Consider the following 23,101-nt stretch of genomic DNA (forward strand, 5'->3'; position numbering starts at 1 on the left):
CTGGCAGTAAAATCATTTCAGACTCTGGAGTGATTTTATTTACTCAAACTGGTCATTATGTCAATGTTTTTGAAACTTGGCAATTTTAAGATGTATGAATTTCAAATCCCAAAATTCCACAGCTAGCATGCTTTGAAAACAATGTTTAAGATTCTCTATAAAGGGGTGCATTGAGTGTAACTTTATCTAAAGCCATTCCAGCTCTTTAGGGGTGTTTATGAGTTCTGATTTCTTTAACAACTGCCTATTAATCTGCAGTAGCTAGAATTTTTTCTCTCTTTACATTGTTGGAAATTACCGCTTTCCACAGTACACTTTTTTCAGCTTTATGCTCTCTAGAGACTCCCAGTTTTCTGGGATGCTGCAAACTGCATTCTAGCACATATGGAGAACGTCAGTTATAGAAATACTTCCTTAGCAGCCACTAAACAAATATCCAGTCAAACTACATCTGGCATTTCCCCTCACAAAATGTGGCATGATTTCTAGACACCAAGGCTTTGCCATGACAGTTTTAGGTATAATATGAATTAGAGACATTAAAAAGTCCCTGTAATGAGTTCCCAGTGGGATGGCTCCAAGCAATGGCATCTCTGAGGGGTCCTTAGTGCTCTCTGAGCTTGGTTGTTTTCTTCAGATGTTTCATTACCTGGTAATGTAACTAGGTAACATCAAAAGTGCTAGTGATGATGATGTTACCTAGGTTTGGTAATGAAACGTCTGCAAGAAAACATCGAAGCTCAGAGCACACCAAGGACCCCTCATTTCAACCCTGAGTCTCCTTTATTAATGCCACCTCTAAAAAGGACATATTTGCTATGGTATATTGCCCTTGAAATTAAAGGAGTAAATTAATTTTATTTTATATAGATTAGTATATATAGTATTCAGATGACATACTGGAAGACAGACTTAGAGAAAGCATGTACATTTTTCTGGATCAAGAGACATAACTGAATTTTAACCAATAGGTCAATGATCACACTTCAGGAAAAAAAACTGGGTGGAACACAGGAGAAAAATTAAATTTTATGTTATTATATTTACATTTAATAATAATTTTATGTTTCAGTCTGCTTTATCATAGATGGCAGTACTAATAGGAAATGGAAATAATATGTTCTACTTGATTTCCTCTTCATTAATTTTTTACATTATAAAAAGAAACAAAGAGTACCTACGTTAGAGATTCAATTGCATTATACAATTCTATGTATGCTTATTTAAGGTCATCTTTGACCTCAATGGCATTTTCTGCATAAAACTAGATATTGGTCAAGGACTGCCTTTCAGAAAGTAGGCAGAATCAAATCATACAAGTGGAAGGATAAAATAAATAAACAAACATATGAGCCAAACACAAAAATGTAATGTATCTAAAGTCATTAGAATTTTTGTTTAATTAAAAGTTTCTGTTAAATTTTGATGGCAAGCCATTCTATTAAGTTTCAACGATAGCTGAAGGGGACAAGATAAGATCATGGAATTTCTCCAGAACTGCAGTCTTCATAAAGTAAGCAAAAATAATCCATAGGCAACCTGGAGAAGTCATAGTGAAACTGTACATATTGATACCAATGCACAAAAGCCATCATGACATGGATATAAGATACCCATTAAGAAGCACCCAAATTTTGATCACATGACCATGGGAATGCTGTGATGTTCATAAGTGCAAGGATGGTTGCAAGTTACTCTGTCAGTGACGTTATCAGTTTGAACTGGTCACTAAATGAATGGTTTTAGTTGAGAACTACCTGTAATTGCTGAGTATTTTGAAAACTCATTGCCCAGAAATTGGAGCATGGCTAAACCTGTCCTGAGAAATTTATAGGCCTTTAGTTCTAAGAATTTAGAGTTATTTACAGCAGAGGAGTGGGCAATCTGGAGCCATAGAGACCCATAAGTCCTTCCTTTAGTTTTTAGTGTCCTTGTTAAGCGAAAACTGTGGTTAGATTAACACAACACTATAACAGTGTAGAAATGTTTCCTTAAGATGCTGTGCAAATCCAGGTCGTGAGATTATTTCAAGATTCTGTGTGACATATGAACACAAGTAAACTGAACTGAATCTTGAAACTTGCAACACTGTTCTTATTTACCAGGCAATAAACCCCAGTACATTCAGCAGAACATCTATATTGTGTAAACATAAATACAAATAAAGTGTCTACAAAGTTCAGCTTGACTGCTGATGACTACCTGGGCACAGCCACAGTGATTTCTTAGCAGCTATAAGGCTTGTCATTATCTTTGCCAAGACTAATTTTTTTAATTGCCTAACTAGCCTGTAGCTCTGGGATTCCATGGTGCTGTTTTTATCATTTATTCATTTTTGTCCTATTTAGAAATCCACAAATCCACACCAACAGTTTCATATGAGAGAGAGGGGGGGGGAGAGAGAGAGAGATCCCTATTAAAATGGCAAAAAGCCTTGACATTAATAGAATGCACAGCCTGGTCTACTGAAGCTCTTCCCTTTGAATTCAAAACAATCAATTTCATTCCATCAGTAACCACAAATTTACAAGAATTGTACTATGCAAGGCTGCTATCCTGCCCAGGCAGCTCCATTTGCCTCACTGAACTCAGTGAGTCTTATTCACTTTATTACTTTACCATTACATTTTCCTCTTGCCTTAAGATTGTCATGCAGAAAAACTATCTACGCATTTGCTAAGGGTTGGCACATCCAGCACACAATTGAGTGACTTTGAATCAGTCACTCTACCATTCAGCCAACCTACCTCACAGAATTGTTGTGAGGAAGACAGGAGGCAAGAGTATTAGGTACATTTCCACTTCAAGTTATATATTTAAAAAGGTTGAATAAAAATATTATTATCCTGTCTTTTTAAATATATAATTCAAGGTAGCAAACATAACTAATATTCCTGCCTGGTTTGTTGCACTATCAGGCAGATGTTTAGACTGGATTTGGTATTTTTGTCCACCTATTGAGTCATTATTATTATTATATATTAACAATAATTTTAATTATTGAAGTAGTAAGTATTGAATTTAAATTTATTATATTATATTCAATTTTATTCGCTTCCCAAAAGTCCAGTGGACTCTTATTTATAACTTTCAGTATTTTTTTTCTCTCTCGGAGCTCATGGTGGCGTTATTTAGCGTCGCCTCCTCCTATTTCCCCGAGCAAAAACAATCCTCTGAGATGTGCTGAAATGGCGTGGACGATCGGGACTGTTCAAACGACTTTTAAGGGGCTCCCTTGGCTGGCTCTAAAAATATATCTAAGAAAAATAAATAAATATTTTAGATCGGCATCTCTAAATGCAATAATATGTAAAATCTTGGCTGAAATAAAGCTAACGCTGAATAGGAAGATAACACTACATAATCCCATTCAGCACCAGTTCTGCGAAGAGCACATACTCCAAAGAGCGCTTCGATCCTAAACACGCACCGAACTCCCGATTCCGTACAGTGACGTCACGCCCAGCCTGTTCAAGATGGTAGCATCCGCAGAGGAAAAGAAAGTCCGCATGCGTATCAGAACGTACCTTCGCTCATATGTTTCCGCCGTTTGGATTTTATCCGTTGACCTACCCGGAGCGCTTAGGGAGAAGAGCACTTCCTCCGGGTAAAGAGGTGTGCCCGTTTCAAGAGCTGAAAGGTTAGTAGAGGGGCGAGTAGTTTTGTTTTAGTTTTGGGGTTTTTTTTTCAAGCTTTTGTAATTTACTTTAAAAGCAACTTGGACTTCGTTTGGGTTAGTAAAAAATGAACGGTGTGTGTGTTTTTGTGAAGACGGAACAGTTTTTTTTTCTTTTCTTTGTGAACAATTGAGGTTTTTCCCAGTAATGATATAATAGGGTTTGTTAAGAGATGCTTATATGGGCATTTTCTCAGAACATGAAAACAGTTTGCGAGTGTAGTGTATTGGGAATCCGTTGGCTGAAGATGAACGAATACAATCTGCTGTTCGCTTTCATAAATTTTGCTGCAGGAGTTAGTCTGAAGTGTGGACTTCAATTCCCAGAATTCCCCCGTCAGCTCACATCTTAAAACTTGCTGGGATTTAAAAGCAAAGGGAATACGTGTCAGTAATTGTAAAACCAATGCTGTGGTTTTCAAATTTTCCTGCCTGAAAATGTTTGGGAAATGATGTGGTTGATTGTTAACATTCTTAGTTAGAAGATGCTTCAATGGTTGCCTAAAAGAAAAAGTATGGGGAAAAGAAGCTTGATTTCCCTCCCCCACCCCATGAGACCCATTTATTTAAGGGTGAAATTGGAGAACATAGTCTCCCTTTTCTCCGTTCCGTCTTTGCAAAAGTCACATGCGCCAACCTTTTTGTCAAAATGATGAAAGCAGTATCTCATCTTGATGTAAGCTATGCCCTTTTGTACGTGCATGTGAAATCATAGCACATATAGAGAAGTGGCAGATCTTATGGCATGTCACTGTTTTCATGATTTGATACATGCAGACTTATATACACCTCTATGCAGATACTTTATGTAATATCCGATAGTTCATTCAGACAACTTAGTCTGGGAAATTTCTCCAGAATGCCCCTTAAAAAAAAAAAAAAGATTTGTGGTTGAGGGCTTTTCCTCAATGCTGTGTTAACATGCTTTCTTCCAGTATTTTGAGTCCCCAGAAAAATATGGTTACATAAACTGCACAGTCCCAATGGCTAAACTTTAATCTGCCTCAGAAATGAGACCAGGAAGTAGTGATATCCTTATAGGTTTGATATGGGACAAGTTAAAAAAAAGCAACTGCAGGATTCCCCAACTTTGTTTCTTTGCACTGACCATCACTGGCTAATGAGAAAAACAAGCACCAATCATTCTCTTGCGCTGCAACAGGGTTTCGTTGGCCCCCTGTGATATAGGTGGACCTCTTTTTAAGTGGCCTATGTCAGGATGCCGATGACTTTAAACTATTTTAAAGCATGGATCTAATATTCTTCAGAAAGAATATTATCCTATTCATTTAAACATGAAATAATTTTGACCTGTTATTTAAACATGGAAGAGTGCTGAATCCATGTTTGATAGGTCACGTGTATAATGAAGGGTCATGCACTGAAATGGAAGAAAACTTGTCTGACGGGTGACAGGTACGGTGAGAAGAGGTTCTTTCAGTTGATTGGGAGAGCTACTTCCTGTTCAGCTCAAGTCCTTCCACATTTGTTTGACCTCAGGTAACATGCCCAGCAGAGGGAAAATAAATGTACAGGGAGGGAGGGACCAATAAAAGGATCAATAAGGAATGGCAATGCTGGAAGTGTGGTTAGCAGCACTCAGAAGTAGCCCATAGATTACTTAGATGAGCTGTGACGGTGCAGTGATTAGAATGCAGTATTTCAGTCAAATTCTGCCCACAGCCGGGAGTTTGATCCTGATGGGCTCAAGGTTGACTCAGCCTTCCACCCTTCCGAGGTCAATGAAATGAGAATCCAGATAGCTGGGGGCAATATGCTGACATTTGTAAACTGCTCAGAGTGTGCTGTAAAGCACTATGGAGTGGTATATAAGTCTAAGTGCTATTGCTATAGAGTACAAAAATAGTATAGGAATAGGGAAAATAGCACAAATAATAATAAAAGCAAAAATAAACTTGTAAATGTACTTATTTGTGCAGCCATTGGGTTCTAGGGTGGCCCCTTCTCCCCCTTCCATTGATCACTCCCAGCACAATTGACTTTTCGAGTGAGTCATCTCTCATGACATGATACCTGCTTATGTGAAATGCACCTAGGGTTATCATCTCACACTAAGTCATGGCTCACTTCATTGTATTTTGTTGAACACAAATATGCAAAGCTAAAACCCAGTAAGCTATATTGCTTAATATGATGCATGATTCTAGCTTTTATATGTTAAAAAAAAGAGGAAGCAATTGGTAGAATGTCTTAATGCTACCTTCTTCTCTCACTTTTGGTTGAAGGAGGAGTGCATATGTCCACTTGCCTAGTTTGTACTTGGAGATGTCAGCCCCTCTTTCCAACTATGCCTTACGGATGGCCCGCCTGAGTAAGCAAATATTTGGAGAAGTTGTTCGACCAACCGATTCTTCATCCATGAAAGTCGTCAAACTGTTAAGTGAGCAGCCCTTGGCAAAGCGCAAGGAAGTCTATGAGTGGTATCCTTCTCACAATATCTACAGTGGTCTCATGTGGAGGCTTCGTTCCTATGGCCTCTACAGGTAATTCAGAGATATGGGAATATGGGGAAGGATGGAGGCAGACTGGCACAGTGACAGTAAATGATGAATCCTCAAGAGTGACTTCTTCCTTTACTTCATGGAAGTATCTGCCACACACCTAATTAATTTAATTTTTTTTTGTAATATATTTTATTGATTTTTTAAAAACATAAATCACTTAATAATTGGTGAACCGTGTGTTGTCTGGGTTTACATTTATAAAACAATCACTAACAATTGATTTCCATAATCCATAATCCACATAATAGTTTTAGTTGATTTCCTCTTTTCCCACAATATCCTCTTTTGCAAACATTGAGTTAATACAATTCTTATTGTTTCGATAGATAACAATTAAATATATAATTTTTACCAATATTCCTAAAAATAATAATCTCATCAATATAATATTTCTTTTCTATCCAATCATTCTGGTTGCCTTATCATAGATCCTGTTACAGTTCTTATTTTAATTTATTTCTAGGTATTCTTACTGGTTAAGATTTTCTGAAAAATTGATTATATTTAAAAATTTGACCCTATTTTTTCCATATGAACCACCTCACACTTTTATATTTCCTAAGGGATAGATAAAACAGTGAAAAAAAAGAAGAAAGGAGAGCAAGAATAAAGAAACATAAAAAATAACATACTACTTAAAATATACAGTATATCCCTCCTAAGCTAATATATATTTGTTTCCAAGATTTCTTATTCTTTATTAACCATAATTAAAAATATGTTTAATCTTTATTCCAATTAATACATCAAATCATCTAATCCTTTAACTCTTATTCAAAACATTTTTAATCCATTATAATTTTCTTAAATTCAGTCACATTTAAATATCTAAAACATTTCCTTTATCTAAGTCATTTCAGCTTTTTTTTTACTCTCATATCAAGAAAGAGAATAAAAAAGGGGGGGAAGCATATTATATTATTTAGGGAATTCATCCCTCTTAAAATTATATATTCCAGATCTTTTCTATTTCTTTAATCATATTCAAACAAATGTATCTTTTTAAAGTATTCTCTTTGGTAAGTCCCATCATCCATTTTCTTGGTTTCCACTTTAATCTTTTTCCTTTGCCCAATATCTTTCATAACCAATGTATTTTGCTGAATCAGAAGGTTTTTCCATATGTTCGTAAATGTTATTGTAGATAAAAAAAGTAAATCAGGTGAAATGTCTTTGTATGGGGCTTCTGCCTTTCCATGTTGATTGAAGATTTTTTTCTTTTTCTTTCTCTCCACTTCTCTTATCATTTCCTTTCTCTCCGATGTTCCTGACATCTCTTCAGTCCATTTTATCCAATCTGTTTTCTTGTCCTCAGATTTATTTTGTAGTCTTACGGGATAAGTTGTTTTTTTCCAATTCTTGTAAATTTTTTTACACTAGAATTAAATCATGTTTCTTTTTAAGTTCCATTTTTAAGTCTCTATTCTCAATTCTATATCCATGTATCTGTTTTATCTGCTCCTTCTCTGTTGTTGTTTTCTGGGAATTTTTGTTGTTGTAGAGTTAATTTGGAAATAGATTGATTTATATTTTCAAAGTTATTTTGAATTTCTTTGTGGTTTAAAATCATTGTTGTTTGAATTAGCTACAGTATATTATATCTCCTCCTGTGAGGTATTTGTTTTCTTGATATGTTCTTTCTACATGTCTCTGATCCATGATGGCCAAAAATTTAAGTTTTTCTCTTCCTTTTTTTCTCTGTAAATAGCTTTAGAGTCCAAATTAAATAGATATTTGTAATCCAAATAGTTCAAAAAAGATTTTTTTCTGAAATTTATAATTCTATCTTTGTCTACAGCCCAGATTATTGTCTTTTTTATCACAGCTGTTCTTTGTTGTTAAAGCTTTGAAGATCACAGACACAGATTAGCTTTTCCCAGGTTTTGTCAAGTCTTATATTAAAGTCATAGTCTTCATCCACCACTAGGTGTCAGCAACATTTCACTTCCATGTATTTTGATCCTCCATAAAAAGATTAATTCACCGCTTCCGTTAGTATAAGGGTGGGGCTGAAATCCCCCTTCTTCCCTTTCGGAGGTATTTTGCTTCTTGGGGATCTTTTCCAGGAAATTACATATAAAAGAGAAAAGAGAAGATTGGATTCCTCACCCAGTTTCAAGCACGCTGTTCACAGTTGTGCTGGTTAGTGCTTTTGGACTTTGGTTGCTAGTAGCTTGGGCTGGTTGATGCAAAACGGCCAGCCTTTCTCCTGTCGGGTTAGAAGACTTTTCCCAAGTCGAACGGAACGGGCACCGCCGTTCCAGAATCGGTGGAGCACCCTTCTTTCTTCATCACCTCTCCGGGGCGACTTAGACCCATTTAGGGTCCCCTCGCAGGGCGAAATTAACCGCAGGAGTGCAGAGAATCCGCAAGCCCGCAACCGGAAGTCCCTAATTAATTTAATTTTAAAGCACTATTTAAACATCAGGGCTGAAATCTCAGGGAATTCCCACAACTAACAACTTTTGACATTGTCACCTGAAATGTCGTGAAGTCACATTAAAAAAATGTAAAATTTGTGATATTTCAGAGCATTTTAGTGGGTAGAATTGGAAAACGGTTTTAACTCTGCACATACCTACATGTGTAAACCACCACTGGGCTGATTGGTTGGAATTCTTCCTTTACCAAGGCTGGTTTTGCAATAGATAGATGGACATTTGGGCAATGCACTGATTTTCTAAGTGATGTCCAAGAACTTTTGGTATGGCACCAAGTTATGTTGTTAACTATCATGTTGAATGGAGAAATCTGAAATATTGGAAATACTGGTTACGTATATGATTATAAATATAATTGTTGATGATCTTGTTCTCTGTTTATTTGTTAGTAGCATTGGTAATGACTGCTTACTGCGAAATCCATAGGTTAAATAGGTGCTAAATGAAGGTATATAAGAGCCATTTTGGTATAGAGCAGGGGTAGTCAACCTTGGCTCTTTTATGACTCGTGGACTTCAACTCCCAGAATTCCTGAGCCAGCTAAGCTGGCTCAGGAATTCTGGGAATTGAAGTCCACGAGTCATAAAAGAGCCAAGGTTGACTACCCCTGGTATAGAGTTAACACACTAGGCTAAAAATTAGGAAACCATGAATTCTAGTCCCATCTTAGGCACAAAACCAGCTGGATGACACTCACTCTCTCTCAGCCCTAGGAAGGAGGCAAGGGCAAGCCACTTCTGAAAGAAAACTCACAGGGAATAGGCCAGGGAGTTGCCAGGAGTCGACACTAGACGCCTTTCAATTGGCCTTCAGGCTGGGTTATGGGATGGAAACGGCATTGGTTGCACTTGCAGATGGTCTCTGGTGAGAGCAGGATGGGGGTATGCACCCATCCTGGCTCTGCTTGATCTTGCAGCAGCTTTCAGGACCATCGGCCATGGTATTCTTTTGGGCTGGGTAAGGGGGCTGGGGATAGGCAGCACAGCATTGCACTGCTTCAGTTCCTTTTTCCAAGGCTGCTCCCAATCAGTGTTAATAAGAAGCTAGAGGTCCAGCCCTCGGCCACTCCTTTGTGAGGCACCACAGGGCTCGGTATTTTCTCCACTCCTTTTTAACACCTACATCAGGGGTAGTCAACCTTGGCTCTTTTATGACTCGTGGACTTCAATTCCCAGAATTCCTGAGCCAGCTTAGCTTAGCTGGCTCAGGAATTCTGGGAGTTGAAGTCCACGAGTCATAAAAGAGCCAAGGTTGACTACCCCTGACCTACATTAAACTGCTAGGTGAGATCATATGGGATGAGATATCATCAGTATCAGTATCATCAGATGATTAGGGGACTGGAGGCCAAAGCATATAAGGAAAGGCTGCTGGAATTGGGTAGGTCTAGTTTAATGAAGAGAAGGACGAGGGGGGACATGATAGCAGTGTTCCAATATCTCAGGGGCTGCCACAAAGAAGAGGGAGTCAAGCTATTTTCCAAGGCGCCTGAAGGCAGGACAAGAAGCAATGGGTGGAAACTGATCAAGGAGAGAAGCAACCTAGAACTAAGGAGAAACTTCCTGACAGTTAGAACAACCAGTGGAACAACCTGCCTCCAGAAGCGGTGAATGCTCCAACACTGGAGGTTTTTAAGAAGAAACTGGACAGCCATTTGTCCGAAATGGTATAGGGTTTCCTGCCTGAGCAGGGGATTGGACTAGGTGACCTCCAAGGTCCCTTCCAACTTTATTATTATTATTATTATTATTATTATTAGTAGTAGTAGTAGTAGTAGTAGTAGTAGTAGTAGTAGTAGTAGTATGCTGATGATATACAGCTGTACATCTCCATCCTGGGTGATCCAAGCGATGCTGTGACTGCCCTTTCTCGGCTGAACGCAAGCAAGATGGAGTGGCTGTGGGTGCAAGGAACCTCTGGAGCTGGTGGTTTATCATCATTAACTCTGGATGGGGTTGCACTACCCCAGACAAATCCGGTGTGCAAGTTGGGGGGTCCTCCTGGACTTATGACTCCTGCTCAAAAGGCAGGTGGTAGTCGTGGCTAGGACAGCCTTTGTGTAACTACGTGCTGTGCATCAGTTGTGCCCTTACCTGGATCCTGAGACCGTGCGCATGGTCATTTGTACCCTTATCATCTCATGGCTGGCTTACTGCAACATGCTCTACATAGGGTTACCCTTGGAGAGTATTTGGAAGCTTCAACTAGTGCAGAATGCAGCAGTGTGCGCAACCTGGGAGCTCCTAGGGCTGAACATGTAACACTATCACTACGCAAGTTGCATTGGTTGCCAGTGTACTTCTGGATCCAGTTCAAAATGTTGGTCATTACTTTTAAAGCACTGCATGGTCCAGGGTATCTGAAGGAGCTGTCTCTCTCTGATGGGACAAGCCCGCCCCACTTATGCCAGCGGAAGAGGCCTGCTACCGATCCTGTCTGCTAAGGTATTGAAGCAGGCAAGATCAAGGAGAAGAGCCTTTTCTGTTGTGGCCCCATCTCAATGGAACATTCTTCCACCAGAGATTAGAGTTGCCCCTTCCTTTTGGCCTTGTGAAAGGGGATCAAAACCTGGCTTTGCCAGTTGGCCTCCTGGGGTCCTGATTGGGTAAGAAGACCTCATCCCCATCCCATCTGGCTCTTCGCTGTCTTAGCTTGCTTTTAATACAGTGCTTAATAATGTTTTAACTTTGTCCCAGAGGTGCTTTTTCAAAAGCCAACTGGACTTTTTTGGTTCTTTCCTTTTCAGGCCTTCCTGAAAGTCCAGGAAGTTCACAATAAAGACCAAATGCCTTTTGAAAAAGCACCTTTGGGACAACCATGACCTGGATGATTGAGAATCTCCATAGACATTTTTAACTTTGTGTTGTTTTAATCTTTTTAGTTTTTACCTGTTTTGATCATTTGTAAGTCACCCAGAGTCACCTTGTAAGGAATATGGGCTGCAAAAAAATAATAATAAATAAATAAATAAATAGAAACACTGACTGCTAAGTCTCTAATTGTTTAACTTCATAAGATTCTAGCAGTATCCATACCATGCAAAATTTTACATACAGTACCTCTATCATGTCTTCCTTATTAATTTTGTTCAGCTGAGCTGTTCCATGTGTTGCGGCTGTTCTTCATTTCAGGAATTATTTTGTAATAGTTGTGTAGTTTCTTTGACTTTGGTTTAATGTGTTGTGTGAACTAAAGCACTGTGGATTGTAAGCTGTGGATTTGCATGTGTGATTATTCAGCTGTTGCAAACCTTACATCCTATCCTTTTGTACATGGGTTGATATTACCCATATGTACAATGAGGCGACACTTTGATAACAATGTTATACTTGCACTCTTGTAGATTTTGATGTACATGTAAGTGCCTGTGCTCACATCCTACAAAATAAATGTAAGACATAAAGCGCTTTATTTATTTCTACACTCTTGCCAGCCAAAATATCATAAATCTGTGGATCTCATGACATCTTGCAATGTTTTGAGATCCTTGCCTTAGAATGATAACTAAACCCAGCAATTTATTCAACCCAAGTTAAGCAAACTATGGCTTATGCATGAACATAGAGAAAAGCCCAAAGTCTTTTTTGTATTTATAAAAAAAATAGTTTGTTCAGGCTTGCATGCTCACTCCTTTCTAGGATTTCAAATCCTGGCTTGTTTCCTAACTAAAGTTTCAAAAGTAAACCCCCAAGTTATTTTATAATTTGTTAAAAATCAGGAGATGCTTCTAATTTCCTTTTTCTGACATGCACAAAAGTAGGAAGTGTATGGATATGAGGCTTGTTATGTTTTATTCATATGGCAAGAAATTGGTTTCATGTTAAGCTAAAAACTTACAACAGTACATTAAGTTACCAAATGCAGCATTTCTTACATTTAAAGCATCTCGAATGCTGCTATTTTTAAAACCCATATAATGGCAATCTAGATGTGCTCTTCACTGTTGGGGAGATAATGGCAAAGCAAAGGGGCTTCCCTTTGGCACAGAAAAAGATAAATTATATGCTTGAATTTTGCAAGCTTCTTTATTAATTGATCCCTTTCTCAGAAAAGCCTGCAAGGGCTCTCACTCTGAAATATGTTTGGCTGCAGGCAGTAAGCATTTTATGGAAGTGGAACAAAATCAAGGTCTGTGTGGTACTTTGTGAACAGTTAACAATATTAGCAGCTCTACGGCCTTGAGGAAATGATATTATCTGGCTAATGGACAAATAATGCAACTGGGAAATATAAATCAGAATTAAATCCCTAATTCAGTGCATGGCTCTTTAATCAGACCTGGCTTTATTAAAAGGTTTTGTTCATTTTGTTACTTTAAGCAGAATGCTCCGTTCAGTTGAACAAAAGATGTGAAAGGAACTCTTGCTGGTCTTATTTTAAGTCCTTTAGAATTATGTATATGGTCTCTAACAGATTTAATTGTACCATAAGCAATTTAAAAACATCCAGTTGTGCACAATTAAAAAGATGGCTGGGATAGAGAAAGGAGAACTTTGCAGGACATTCAGAGAAGAAAAGTATGGTAGGATGTTTGGGTGTTGTTGTTTTTTTAGCAATATTGGGAATTTACATTTGTGTTTGACATTCTGTCAGTGAGACTTCATATACATAATCCTACTGTTAAAAAACTAACCTGATATGATTCTGAGATGACATTTTGAAAAAAAACCATATAAAAAACTTTCTAGTGGTTTCAGAGCTACTTTTTCATACATGAATGTGCAAAACAATTCTGAATTAGTTTATCCCAGTGTTTCTCAATTTGGAAACTTTAAGATGTGCAAGCCTCAACTCTCAGAAATCCCCAATAGGTTGACTGTGGAATTCTGGGAGTTGAAGTCCACACTTCTTGAAGTTGCCATGGTTGAGAAACACTAGCCCAGAGTTCCCCAACATTTCTGGCTTTGTGGACCATCCGGGGGGGAGGGGATGGTTCCGTGTGAGCGCCCACAAGCACATGCATGCAACTCTATTTGCACAAGCAGCATGTACATATGCCTGCCGCTCACTTAAATGGAGTGTGCGTGTGCAGGCGCTCCGGCCGTTTCCATGGCTCAGTTGCAAACCCCTTACAGCCCTCTATTGCAGAGGTCCCCAATCTTTTGGGCACCAGGGACCGGTTCCGTGGAGAGAGGTTTTTCCGCGGACCAGAGGGTGCATGGTTTTATGTGCTGCCTGAATCTCGCGGATGGGGCTTTGCTTGTTTGTGCGGCCCGGCTGCTGGCATGCCGTGGCCCGGTACTGGTCCATGGACCGGGAGTTGGGGACTCCTGCTCTAGTGGGCCACAGCCCACAGGTTGGCGACACCTGCACTAGTCTATCCCTTCTTGGAGCTTCAGATGAGTCACACTATCCCTTCTTGGAGCTTTAGATGAGTCACACCCAAACAAAATTCTCTACATTATAGAATATTTTATTCCAAGGCTGAGATAAGTTGTTCTTGGTGCATCTATTTCATTCATAAATTCCAGAGGCAGACTTTCCGTCACAGTTGATTTCATAAAAGTTATCATACTTTTCATACTTACGACCATTGCAGCATCCTCAAGGTCACATGATCAAAATTTGGCTGCTTAGCAACTGGTTCACATTTATGACAGCTGCAGTGTCCCAGGGTCATGTGATCACTTTTTGCGACCTGACAAGCAAAGTCAACGGGGAAGCCAGTTTCATTCAACAACCATGCTACTAACTTAAAAACAGCAGTGATTCACTTAACAACTGTTGCAAGAAAGGTCATAAAATGGGACAAAACTCACTTAACAAATGTCTCAGCTACATAAATTTTGAACTCAATTGTGATCGTAAGTCGAGGACTAGCTACAGAAACTTAACAATTGCTGTGTGTCTGCCAGCTTGCCTTTTGACCCTTCTGGCCATCCAGAAATCCAATAGTCCCCCTTGAGAACCCTTGTGGCGCAGTGGTTAGAATGCAGTATTGCAGGCTAACTTTGCCAACTGCCAGGAGTTTGATCCTAACCGGCTCAAGCCTTCCATCCTTCCAAGGTCAGTAAAATGACCCAGATTGGGGACAAAATGTTGACTCTGTAAACCGCTTAGAAGGGCTGTAAAGCACTATGAAGCGGTATATAAGTCTAAGTGCTATTGCCAATGCTCTTTGCTCATGACCCCCTCCCCATTTTGAGAGCTCCTACCATAGCTTACCAATTCCTATTAATGATGTGCAGTAATAACAAAAAACATTACCCAGCCCCAAATCAACTAGTAAAGATAATGTTAATTGCAGCAGACGGTTCCTATATTATTAGAAGAGTAGTTGACCAAAATTATTACCTCACATAGCATGTATTTTATATAGATAGCCCCTTAGCTTTTTGTAAACTGGGCTTTAATGTTAAGCAAGTTGGTACCAAAGAAATATTTTATTTGCGATTTTTTTTATTTGTTGCTTCTAAATTCAGTCTACTTTTCTCATGTGCTTAATTTGGGCTCTGTATCCATATAGACCATGGATCCAGGTTGTCAATTTTGTGTGTATTCCATTGGCATGGTTATGCCCACCTTTAAAGTTATTTCACCCGTTCTATTCCTGAGTTAAAGTCAAATAAATGTGATATGCTAAAGTCAGTCCTGCAGAGAAATAATATGTGCATGTACTATAACAGTGCAAAAAGTGTGTGTGTGTGCATGCATGTGTTACAGTCTAACACATCTGTAGCTAAAGGGTTGTGGATTGGATGGTAGAAAAATCAACATTTGATTTAAAATTAGGGCACAGAAATTCAGCAATTAATATTGAAGGGAACACATGCTATAGAATCTTATAAACCTTTTTCAAGAAGAAAAGGGAGCTTTTCAGAATCTTGTGACTGAAAATTATAGGGTACAATCAGTACTTTTCTGCTGGTGAGAATAATTATGCTTTAATGAAAAGATTCGCACTCTAGGATATGTTTTTCATTACATCTGCCTACTCAAGTTGACTCTTGGCATACACTTCCTAAACGAGGGCATGAATAATTTAAGAAATCGTCACTAAAAGTGAGAGTGGTCTTCTGTTTCACGTTCATATCATTTTCCTTGGCTTTAAATCATTTACTAGTTGCTAATTGATGTTCCATTTTAAAAAAGAAAATATTGTTAATTATGTCTTTTCCTTTTCAAAAGCTTCTCTGTAGATTCACAAAGGAGTCCATGAAGTGTTATCGTTTCCTGTGTCATGGGAAAGAACCAGAATTCAGTGATTGAATAGGTTCTTCATGTGCCCACCTTCAGTTAGATCTGTGTATCCCAAACTCAGCAAATTTAAGATGTATGGACTTCAATTTCTAGCATTCTTAGCAATAGCCATCCTATCACGGGAGTTCTAGAGACTGGAGTCCACATATCATAAAGTGGCTGAGATTGGGAAACAGAACCAAAGCTAGGAAAAGCTTTTAAAAGATCTGGAAATCTAGTGCTATTTGGGAAATAGATTTATCCCTAAATACAGTTGTTAGTGTGTTGGATTAAGATTAGGGAGACCAAGTACAAATCCTTTAGCTCTGAAGCTGACTGCTGCATTTGCACAACACATTGATGTACAAATGAATCAATCTCATGTTACCCTGGAGTCCTTTGCCATTCCAGTTACCTGTTGGTTCAGTAAGTTGTGCAAATTCAGAAAATGGAGCCAAGAAAAAATAAGTATGCCATGTGTACAAAACTACAGATTGGCATTAGAACTGCTGTTTAGAAAAGAATCATAGGTTAATGATTCAGTCCATCTCCATAACTGCTGCCAACTTAGTCAGATCAGTTTTCCTGTATTTCTAAAAGGCATCATACTGAGATTTATCACTCTTATCATCACATGTTTGCTGAAGGTGAAAATTATACTCCAGTAAATCTGGAGGCTACCAGAATGCAAATGACCCACTGTCTGTAAGGAGTATAAATCCTTCCATTTGTCACCATCCAGTCAGAGATAAAGAAGCTTCTTGGGTGAAAAGCAAAACATCTTCAAAGAAAACAAGAAAGTCCAGTTTCCTCATGGAAAAAAAGCATCTTTGGGACAAGTTGACCCGCTGTTCTTTGTGGCAGCCCCTCAAATACTGTAATACTGCTATGTCACCCCTAGTCCTTATTTTCTCTAGACTAGCCATACCCAAATCCTGCAACCTTTCTTCATATGTGTTAGTCTCCAGGCCTTTAATCATCTTAGTTGCTCTTTTCTGCACTTTTTCCAAAGTCTCAACATCCTTTTTGTAATGTGGTGACTAACACCGGATGCAGTGTTCAAGGTGTGTTCTTACTAAGGCTTTATAAAGCAGTACTAATATTTCACGTGATTTAGATTCCATGCCTCTGTCTATACAACCAAGGATGGTATTAGCTTTAACATTTAAGAAAATTAAAATACTGTATGTTGCTTCATCTCAGCTTGCCCGTTGGTTGAAACTGGAAATCATTCTAATCTGAGATTAAATAAAGCGAATGTGTACTTTGACTCATTCCTTGCGTTTGCCCTTTTGATTTAGGGATGAACATGAAGATTTTAAAGATGAGATGAAACGATTGAGAAGGCTGCGTGGAAAAGGACCCCCCAAGAAAGGAGAAGGAAAGAGAGCTCTGAAGAAATAGAAGCACTATTAGGCAACAAATATATTTAATAAAACATCTTGGAACAAGTGGCGACTTTATTTAGTACTTTAGTTTGAAGGGGATTTTTTTTCCATCCAATAGAAGGTTCCTTCCCATTTCAGGACTGGAATCTTTGCCCTATGATGTCAGTGTAATTAATCTGTCTTATCAACATAGATACCAAAACTACAGAGGTGAGTCCAATCATATCAGTCTTTCCAACCCATTTTTTTCCTCTGGTTAGGAGGGAGGGTAAGTATTCTATGGAAACATTCCATACAATTGGCTTTACCTTTATGACTAGTATTTACATCATGGGTAGATGTTGTAAAAAAAATTGTTAGTCAAATGTAATAAAGTTAAAAAAAGCACAACAGTTGTGATACAGTTAGAAAAGTGATACATTGTTTATTATTAAAATAAACTAAAACTTAAAACAAGATCCATATAATTTTGAATTAGTTCAGCTCTTTAATAGTCTTAAATCTAGACCACATTGAACTGTATTACTTCATTTTCTAAAGACGTTACTATCGAAAGATATTTCAAAACTTGATGTGAATTTCTTGAGTTCTTTGTTTAACATTTGGAGTGCAGATTTCATTCTACCAATGCAGGATAATTTTGTTTTCCTAACACCAGGGTTCATAGAGCCATAGTTCATCATAAAATATTAACTTCCAAATTGTTGGAATATAATTCGACATCACATATACATCTTTTATTGCTATGTTTTTCCCAAGGGTTGCATCAATGTACATAATAACCAAGAAAGAGCCATAAAAGAATATGGGCAACTCTTATGAGTCAGAGAACTCCCAAATTTGTTACAATGCTAAAAGAAGACAAAACTGATATTCAGCATTTTTTCAAATATTCTTTCCAACCCACTTTTTCTATGGTCAGAAGGGAAGGTAAGTGTGAACCAGAAAAAGACCCATGCAGATTTTTTTTTAATCATGGAATTCTGGGACATATATTGGGGAATAGAAGCTCTGCTGAACTCTTCCTCACCGTGTCCAAAAATAAAAGATTATGGGAGCTGCAGTCTGCTATTATCTGGAAAGTCATAAATTTCCCCTTTCTGGTTTATATTCATGCAAAACAATACGCAGTGTGTTTACCCAGCCTTTGGCATAGTCTGTCTAAGCTAAAATTAGTTTGGTTCATTTACAACCAAACAAATCACAATATGGTACAAAAGTGCATGAACTAAACCATGGAGTTCTTCCTAAAAGATACCTAAATATTCCTTTAAATAGTAAAAAGCATGGTTCTAAAACAGTGGTTCTCAACCTGTGGGTCGGGACCCCATTTGGGGTCGATCAACCATTTCATGGGGGTCGCCAAGCAAGGCTGTCCGCCATTGTTTTTGTCCGCCATTGTTTTTGTCCGCCATTTTTTCCCCCTTTTCCGGCGGGTGCCTTACCTCCCTTGGGCTGGGCCAGCTGGTGGTCGGCCTGCTCGGTCTCTGCCGCTTGCCAGCTACGCCTCGGCCGGCGCAGGGGGCGGAACCATGCATGCACAGCGCTCCCGGGCAGGGAAAGTCCTCGACTTACAACCGGTTGGGTAGTCCTCGACTTACGACCGGTTTAGTCCTCGACTTACGACCGGTTTAGTCCTTGACTTACGACCGGTTGGGGTCGCGGCATTAAAAAGGTTGAGAACCACTGTTCTAAAAGAATAAATTAATTAGATATACCAATGGAAAAAAAGTCTGGTATTGAAAATCCATATATACAAGGATTTTTCTATAAATGTGCATCTTTCAGGCTAGCCTTACAGTGCTGGATGGGTAGCCTGCTTTTTGATAGGAATATGTATCCGAATAGAGCCAAAAGTTACTTGTTTATCTTGTAAGATGCTTATTTCAACCAACATGTTGCAGTTTACTCAAAATCAACACAATGAAACAGGTAAGTAATAATATAATATTACATAATATAATAGAAAAGCAACTATGATGGTGTACAACCATACAAATTATTAGATTCCAAATGCCTATGAAAGAGCTAGGGGGAGATTCCTGAGCCTCCATGTATCTCACTTGCCACCTGAATTTAACATACAGAATTGTAGATTCTGCCTCAAAGACAGCCCTCAAGTATCTTAACTCAAGGAATATAGGGCATTAAGACCATCTCTTACATTTGTACCACGAGTGTTATATAGCGTTAATGATTTTCACCTGTCAATATTCATGTTATTATATTTTGTACAAATTGCAGATTTGAGTCTTCAAAGGCAACCTCATATTTAGCACACTCAGGTGGTTCATATGAGTACAAGAACAATAATGTGTGAGTTACTGCCTCAGGGTTTCTTGCTATAGGTAGGGCTACAATTGGTACACCACCTAAAGATTGGTAACAGTTCCCCAGCCACAGCACACACATTTATAATTAAACCCTCATCCTTGCTTTCCTGCAAGTTTCCATCAATTTCTATGCATTGGCAAGAGAGGGAAAGTAACAAAATGTATGTCATATCATCACAATGCAAAACTGTGATTGGGATAGTTTTGTCTAATGTTGAGATACAAGTAGGAAAAGCTCAAGTTTTTAACTTTAGGTTGCAATGTATGTTTTGTCATATTGTTTTAATTTATTAAAAAATTTAAAGGGACAGAATAAAGAGTGGTGTATAATGTTGTCTTTCAGAGTTATGGGAGGCTTGGGCAATATATTACCTTTAGACCTCCATATATTTCTTCATGCTACACTCTCCTATCTGCCACGCAAGGAATGGAAAAGTAGCAAGCAATCAAGATATCTCTGCTAAGCAAGAAGAAAGGAAATGCCAAAGCAAGGGAGAAGAGAAAGGGGGGGGAGTGGTGGTGGTGGGGAGGCTGCTGATCAAGGTAGTGTTAGTGATGGTGAAAAGACTGAACCTTAGGCAATTCAGTTAGATAGATAATAGATGGTAGGTAGGTAGGTAGATAGATGATAGATAGATAGATAGATAGATAGATAGATAGATAGATAGATAGATAGATAGATAGATAGATAGATAGATAGCCTTTATTGTCATTTTTTTTTTACTGTGGGCACAATGACACACATTAAAAATGAAATTTAGTTGCTTGCTCTCAAAGTGTACACATACATAACACATTTAATAATAATAATAATGATGATGATGATGATGATGATGATGATGATGATGATAAAGTTGGAAAGGACCTTGGAGGTCATCTAGTCCAACCCCCTGCTCAGGCAGGAAACCCTATACCATTTCGGACAAATGGCTGTCCAGTTTCTTCTTAAAAACTTCCAGTGTTGGCGCGTTCACCACTTCTGGAGGCAGGTTGTTCCACTGGTTAATTGTTCTAACTGTCAGGAAGTTTCTCCTTAGTTCTAGGTTGCTTCTCTCCTTGATTAGCTTCCATCCGTTGCTTCTTGTCCTGCCTTCAGGTGCTTTGGAGAATAGCTTGACTCCCTCTTCTTTGGGGCAGCCCCTGAGATATTGGAACACTGCTATCATGTCCCCCCTCGTCCTTCTCTTCATTAAACTAGATATACCCAATTCCAGCAACTGTTCTTTACATGTTTTAGCCTTCAATCCCCTAATCATCTTTGTTGCTCTTCTCTGTACTCTTTCCAAAGTCTCAACATCTTTTTTACATCGCGGTGACCAAAACTGGATGCAGTATTCCAAGTGTGGCCTTACCAAGGCATTGTAAAGTGGTATTAATACTTCACGTGATCTTGTTTCTATCCCTGTTAATGCAACCCAGCACTGTGTTGGCCTTTTTGGCAGCTGCAGCACACTGCTGGCTCATATTTAAGTGATTGTCCACTAGGACATACGTATAGACCTACACCCTTACATACAAGTAACATATAAATATTAATTAAATATTAAAGTTGTGGAGTACCATACAGGGCAAAATACTCTCAAATGAGTTATTCCACCAGGTCTTTGGGAAATATTGTGTGTTTGTAGGGAAGGGGTTGTTGTTGTTGTTTTTTTCACTTAACAGAATTCATTAATTTGATTATCCAGGTTCTATATGACCTCCAAATAATATTTGGATATTATTATTATGCATAGTTTTTACTGTTTTGTTTTACTTAATGTATGGCCCTTGGAATGTATGCCACTTAGGGACATTTGCACCTGGAGCAGCCTGTAAAATGCTAATAATACATGCAGTACATGCATGCATATTTTCCTAGCAATGTATTTAAAGTATCACCTCAAACAGTATTTTTCAGATAAACAATTCATCTAGGGAATAGTTTATATCGTGTAGAATAATCAAGTACAGAAATAAGACAGACAGTTATGAACCAGGTGAATAAATTATTTTCTCACGCTTTAAAATTGTTTTAAACATAAAATATTACTGTAATCTTCATAAGAATAGGACACAAATGACAGAAGTTAATCTAAAATATTTTATTTCCATGTAGCTTGAAGATCAGTTCTTCAGATCATGGAGACTAGCTAGGAGGCTGTTGAGGCAATATTTATGAGAAAACTCAGGTTTTTCACTAATATTATTCTCATTTCAGAGCGTGGGAGATTTGATTGCCATGTTTCAGAACAATGCTTATTTCTATTTTGCGTTTGGGAGAATGCTCATTTTTTCAGCTTTACTTGTTAAATGTTGGTTAAAGCAGCGCTTCCTTACTAAGCAGTATCTGGTGCGATTAGATCCGGGCTGCGAAAATCTAGACGGCACCAAAGAGATATGGACACACTCTTTGCTGCCATCCAGGGGTCGCCCAGATTTCTGCATTCCAGATCTGGTAGTTCTATAATAACTTGCCTTTAAACGCATCGGTTGTAATTCAGCCGATCGGAGCTCGAGGGAGAAAAAAGCCACCTATCCCAACAAACGCGCCCCGATTTGGGGGGGGGGGCGTGGCGAAGCCATTCCGCGCATCTAAGGTTTCCCTAGATGACGTAGAGAAGAGGGGGCGCGCCGTGATGTCAGGGTGTTCCCCGGTGACGTTCTGCTGGACATGCGCACCCGCGCCGCGGCGATTCTGGGTGACGTCACGCGCGTGACGTCGCGCTCCTGCCTCCCTGCCTGGAGGATTGGGTGGCTTGGGGAGCTTCTTCTGCCCCGTCCTTCTGCCCCTCGTGCCACCTTCCCTCCTTCCTTCCGCTACGGGTCGCATCTGGGGGCGGCCGGGTCGACAGGAGCGACACGGCTGGGCCTCCCCTTCTCCCTCCTCCTCCTCCCCGTCCCCCCTCTTGGCCCCCTCCTCTCCCTCCGCGCTTCGATCCAAGATGGCGGCGCTGAGCAGCAGCGGCAGCGCCGAGGGGGCATCGCTTTTCAACGGGGACATGGAACCCGAGCCGCCTCCGCCCGGGCCCTCCTACGCCGGGGGTAGCGGCAGCGCCGGAGGCGACTCTGCCATCCCGGAGGAGGTGAGGGCTGCCGTACCGTGAGGTGCGCGAGGAGAGGGGGGGGGGCGTGAGGCAGGGCAAGGCCGGGCTTGGCATCTCAACGCGCCGCTTTCTCTCTCTCCTGGAGAGTCCCGGGTGTGGAAGCCCGGCTGCCATAACCGCGACGCACTGGGGTGTCTGCAGGGGCTTAAGCTGAGGAGCGGCAGTGAGGCCTAATGAGTTCGGAGGGGGAAGGACGTTGTCCGAAGCCCCGGACGGCTTTGCGAGGCGATGAAGCCAAAAGCAAGGTGTATAGGCACCCGGAGATGCTTAGGCGGAAGGGGGTCGATGTCGTAAGCTGCCCCACAAGGGGTCCTTAGCCTGGTTTATAGAACCTCCGTCGCAAGGAAAACCGTCTCCTGCTAATACAGCTTTTCCCGACCTAAGTGCCTTCCCGTTTTATTGCACTGCAGTTTCCATTAGCTCTCTGCAGGATGACAGGGATGGTGGAAGGTGTCGTCCAATTTCACAGGAGG

General features: G+C 39.6%; 2 protein-coding genes across 2 annotated transcripts in view; both read left to right on the forward strand.

Annotated features, from left to right (window-relative positions):
• The first annotated feature begins 3,590 nt into the window (after positions 1 to 3,590).
• MRPS33 (mitochondrial ribosomal protein S33) lies at positions 3,591 to 17,563 on the forward strand. The gene is made up of 3 exons (XM_015817319.1): positions 3,591 to 3,640; positions 5,923 to 6,180; positions 17,123 to 17,563. The coding sequence occupies exons 2-3, from the start codon at positions 5,963 to 5,965 to the stop codon at positions 17,223 to 17,225; spliced, it is 321 nt and encodes a 106-aa protein (XP_015672805.1). The 5' UTR covers positions 3,591 to 3,640; positions 5,923 to 5,962; the 3' UTR covers positions 17,226 to 17,563.
• A 4,903-nt stretch (positions 17,564 to 22,466) lies between these two features.
• Positions 22,467 to 23,101, forward strand: part of BRAF (B-Raf proto-oncogene, serine/threonine kinase) — a 59,897-nt gene continuing 59,262 nt past the window's right edge. The window contains exon 1 of the mRNA XM_015817269.1: positions 22,467 to 22,607. Coding sequence (XP_015672755.1) covers positions 22,467 to 22,607 — 141 coding nt within the window. The remainder of the gene's footprint in view (positions 22,608 to 23,101) is intronic.

This window comes from Protobothrops mucrosquamatus, unplaced genomic scaffold, assembly GCF_001527695.2.
Source record: "Protobothrops mucrosquamatus isolate PMUCROS unplaced genomic scaffold, P.Mucros_1.0 scaffold_126, whole genome shotgun sequence".
Lineage (NCBI taxonomy): Eukaryota > Metazoa > Chordata > Lepidosauria > Squamata > Viperidae > Protobothrops > Protobothrops mucrosquamatus.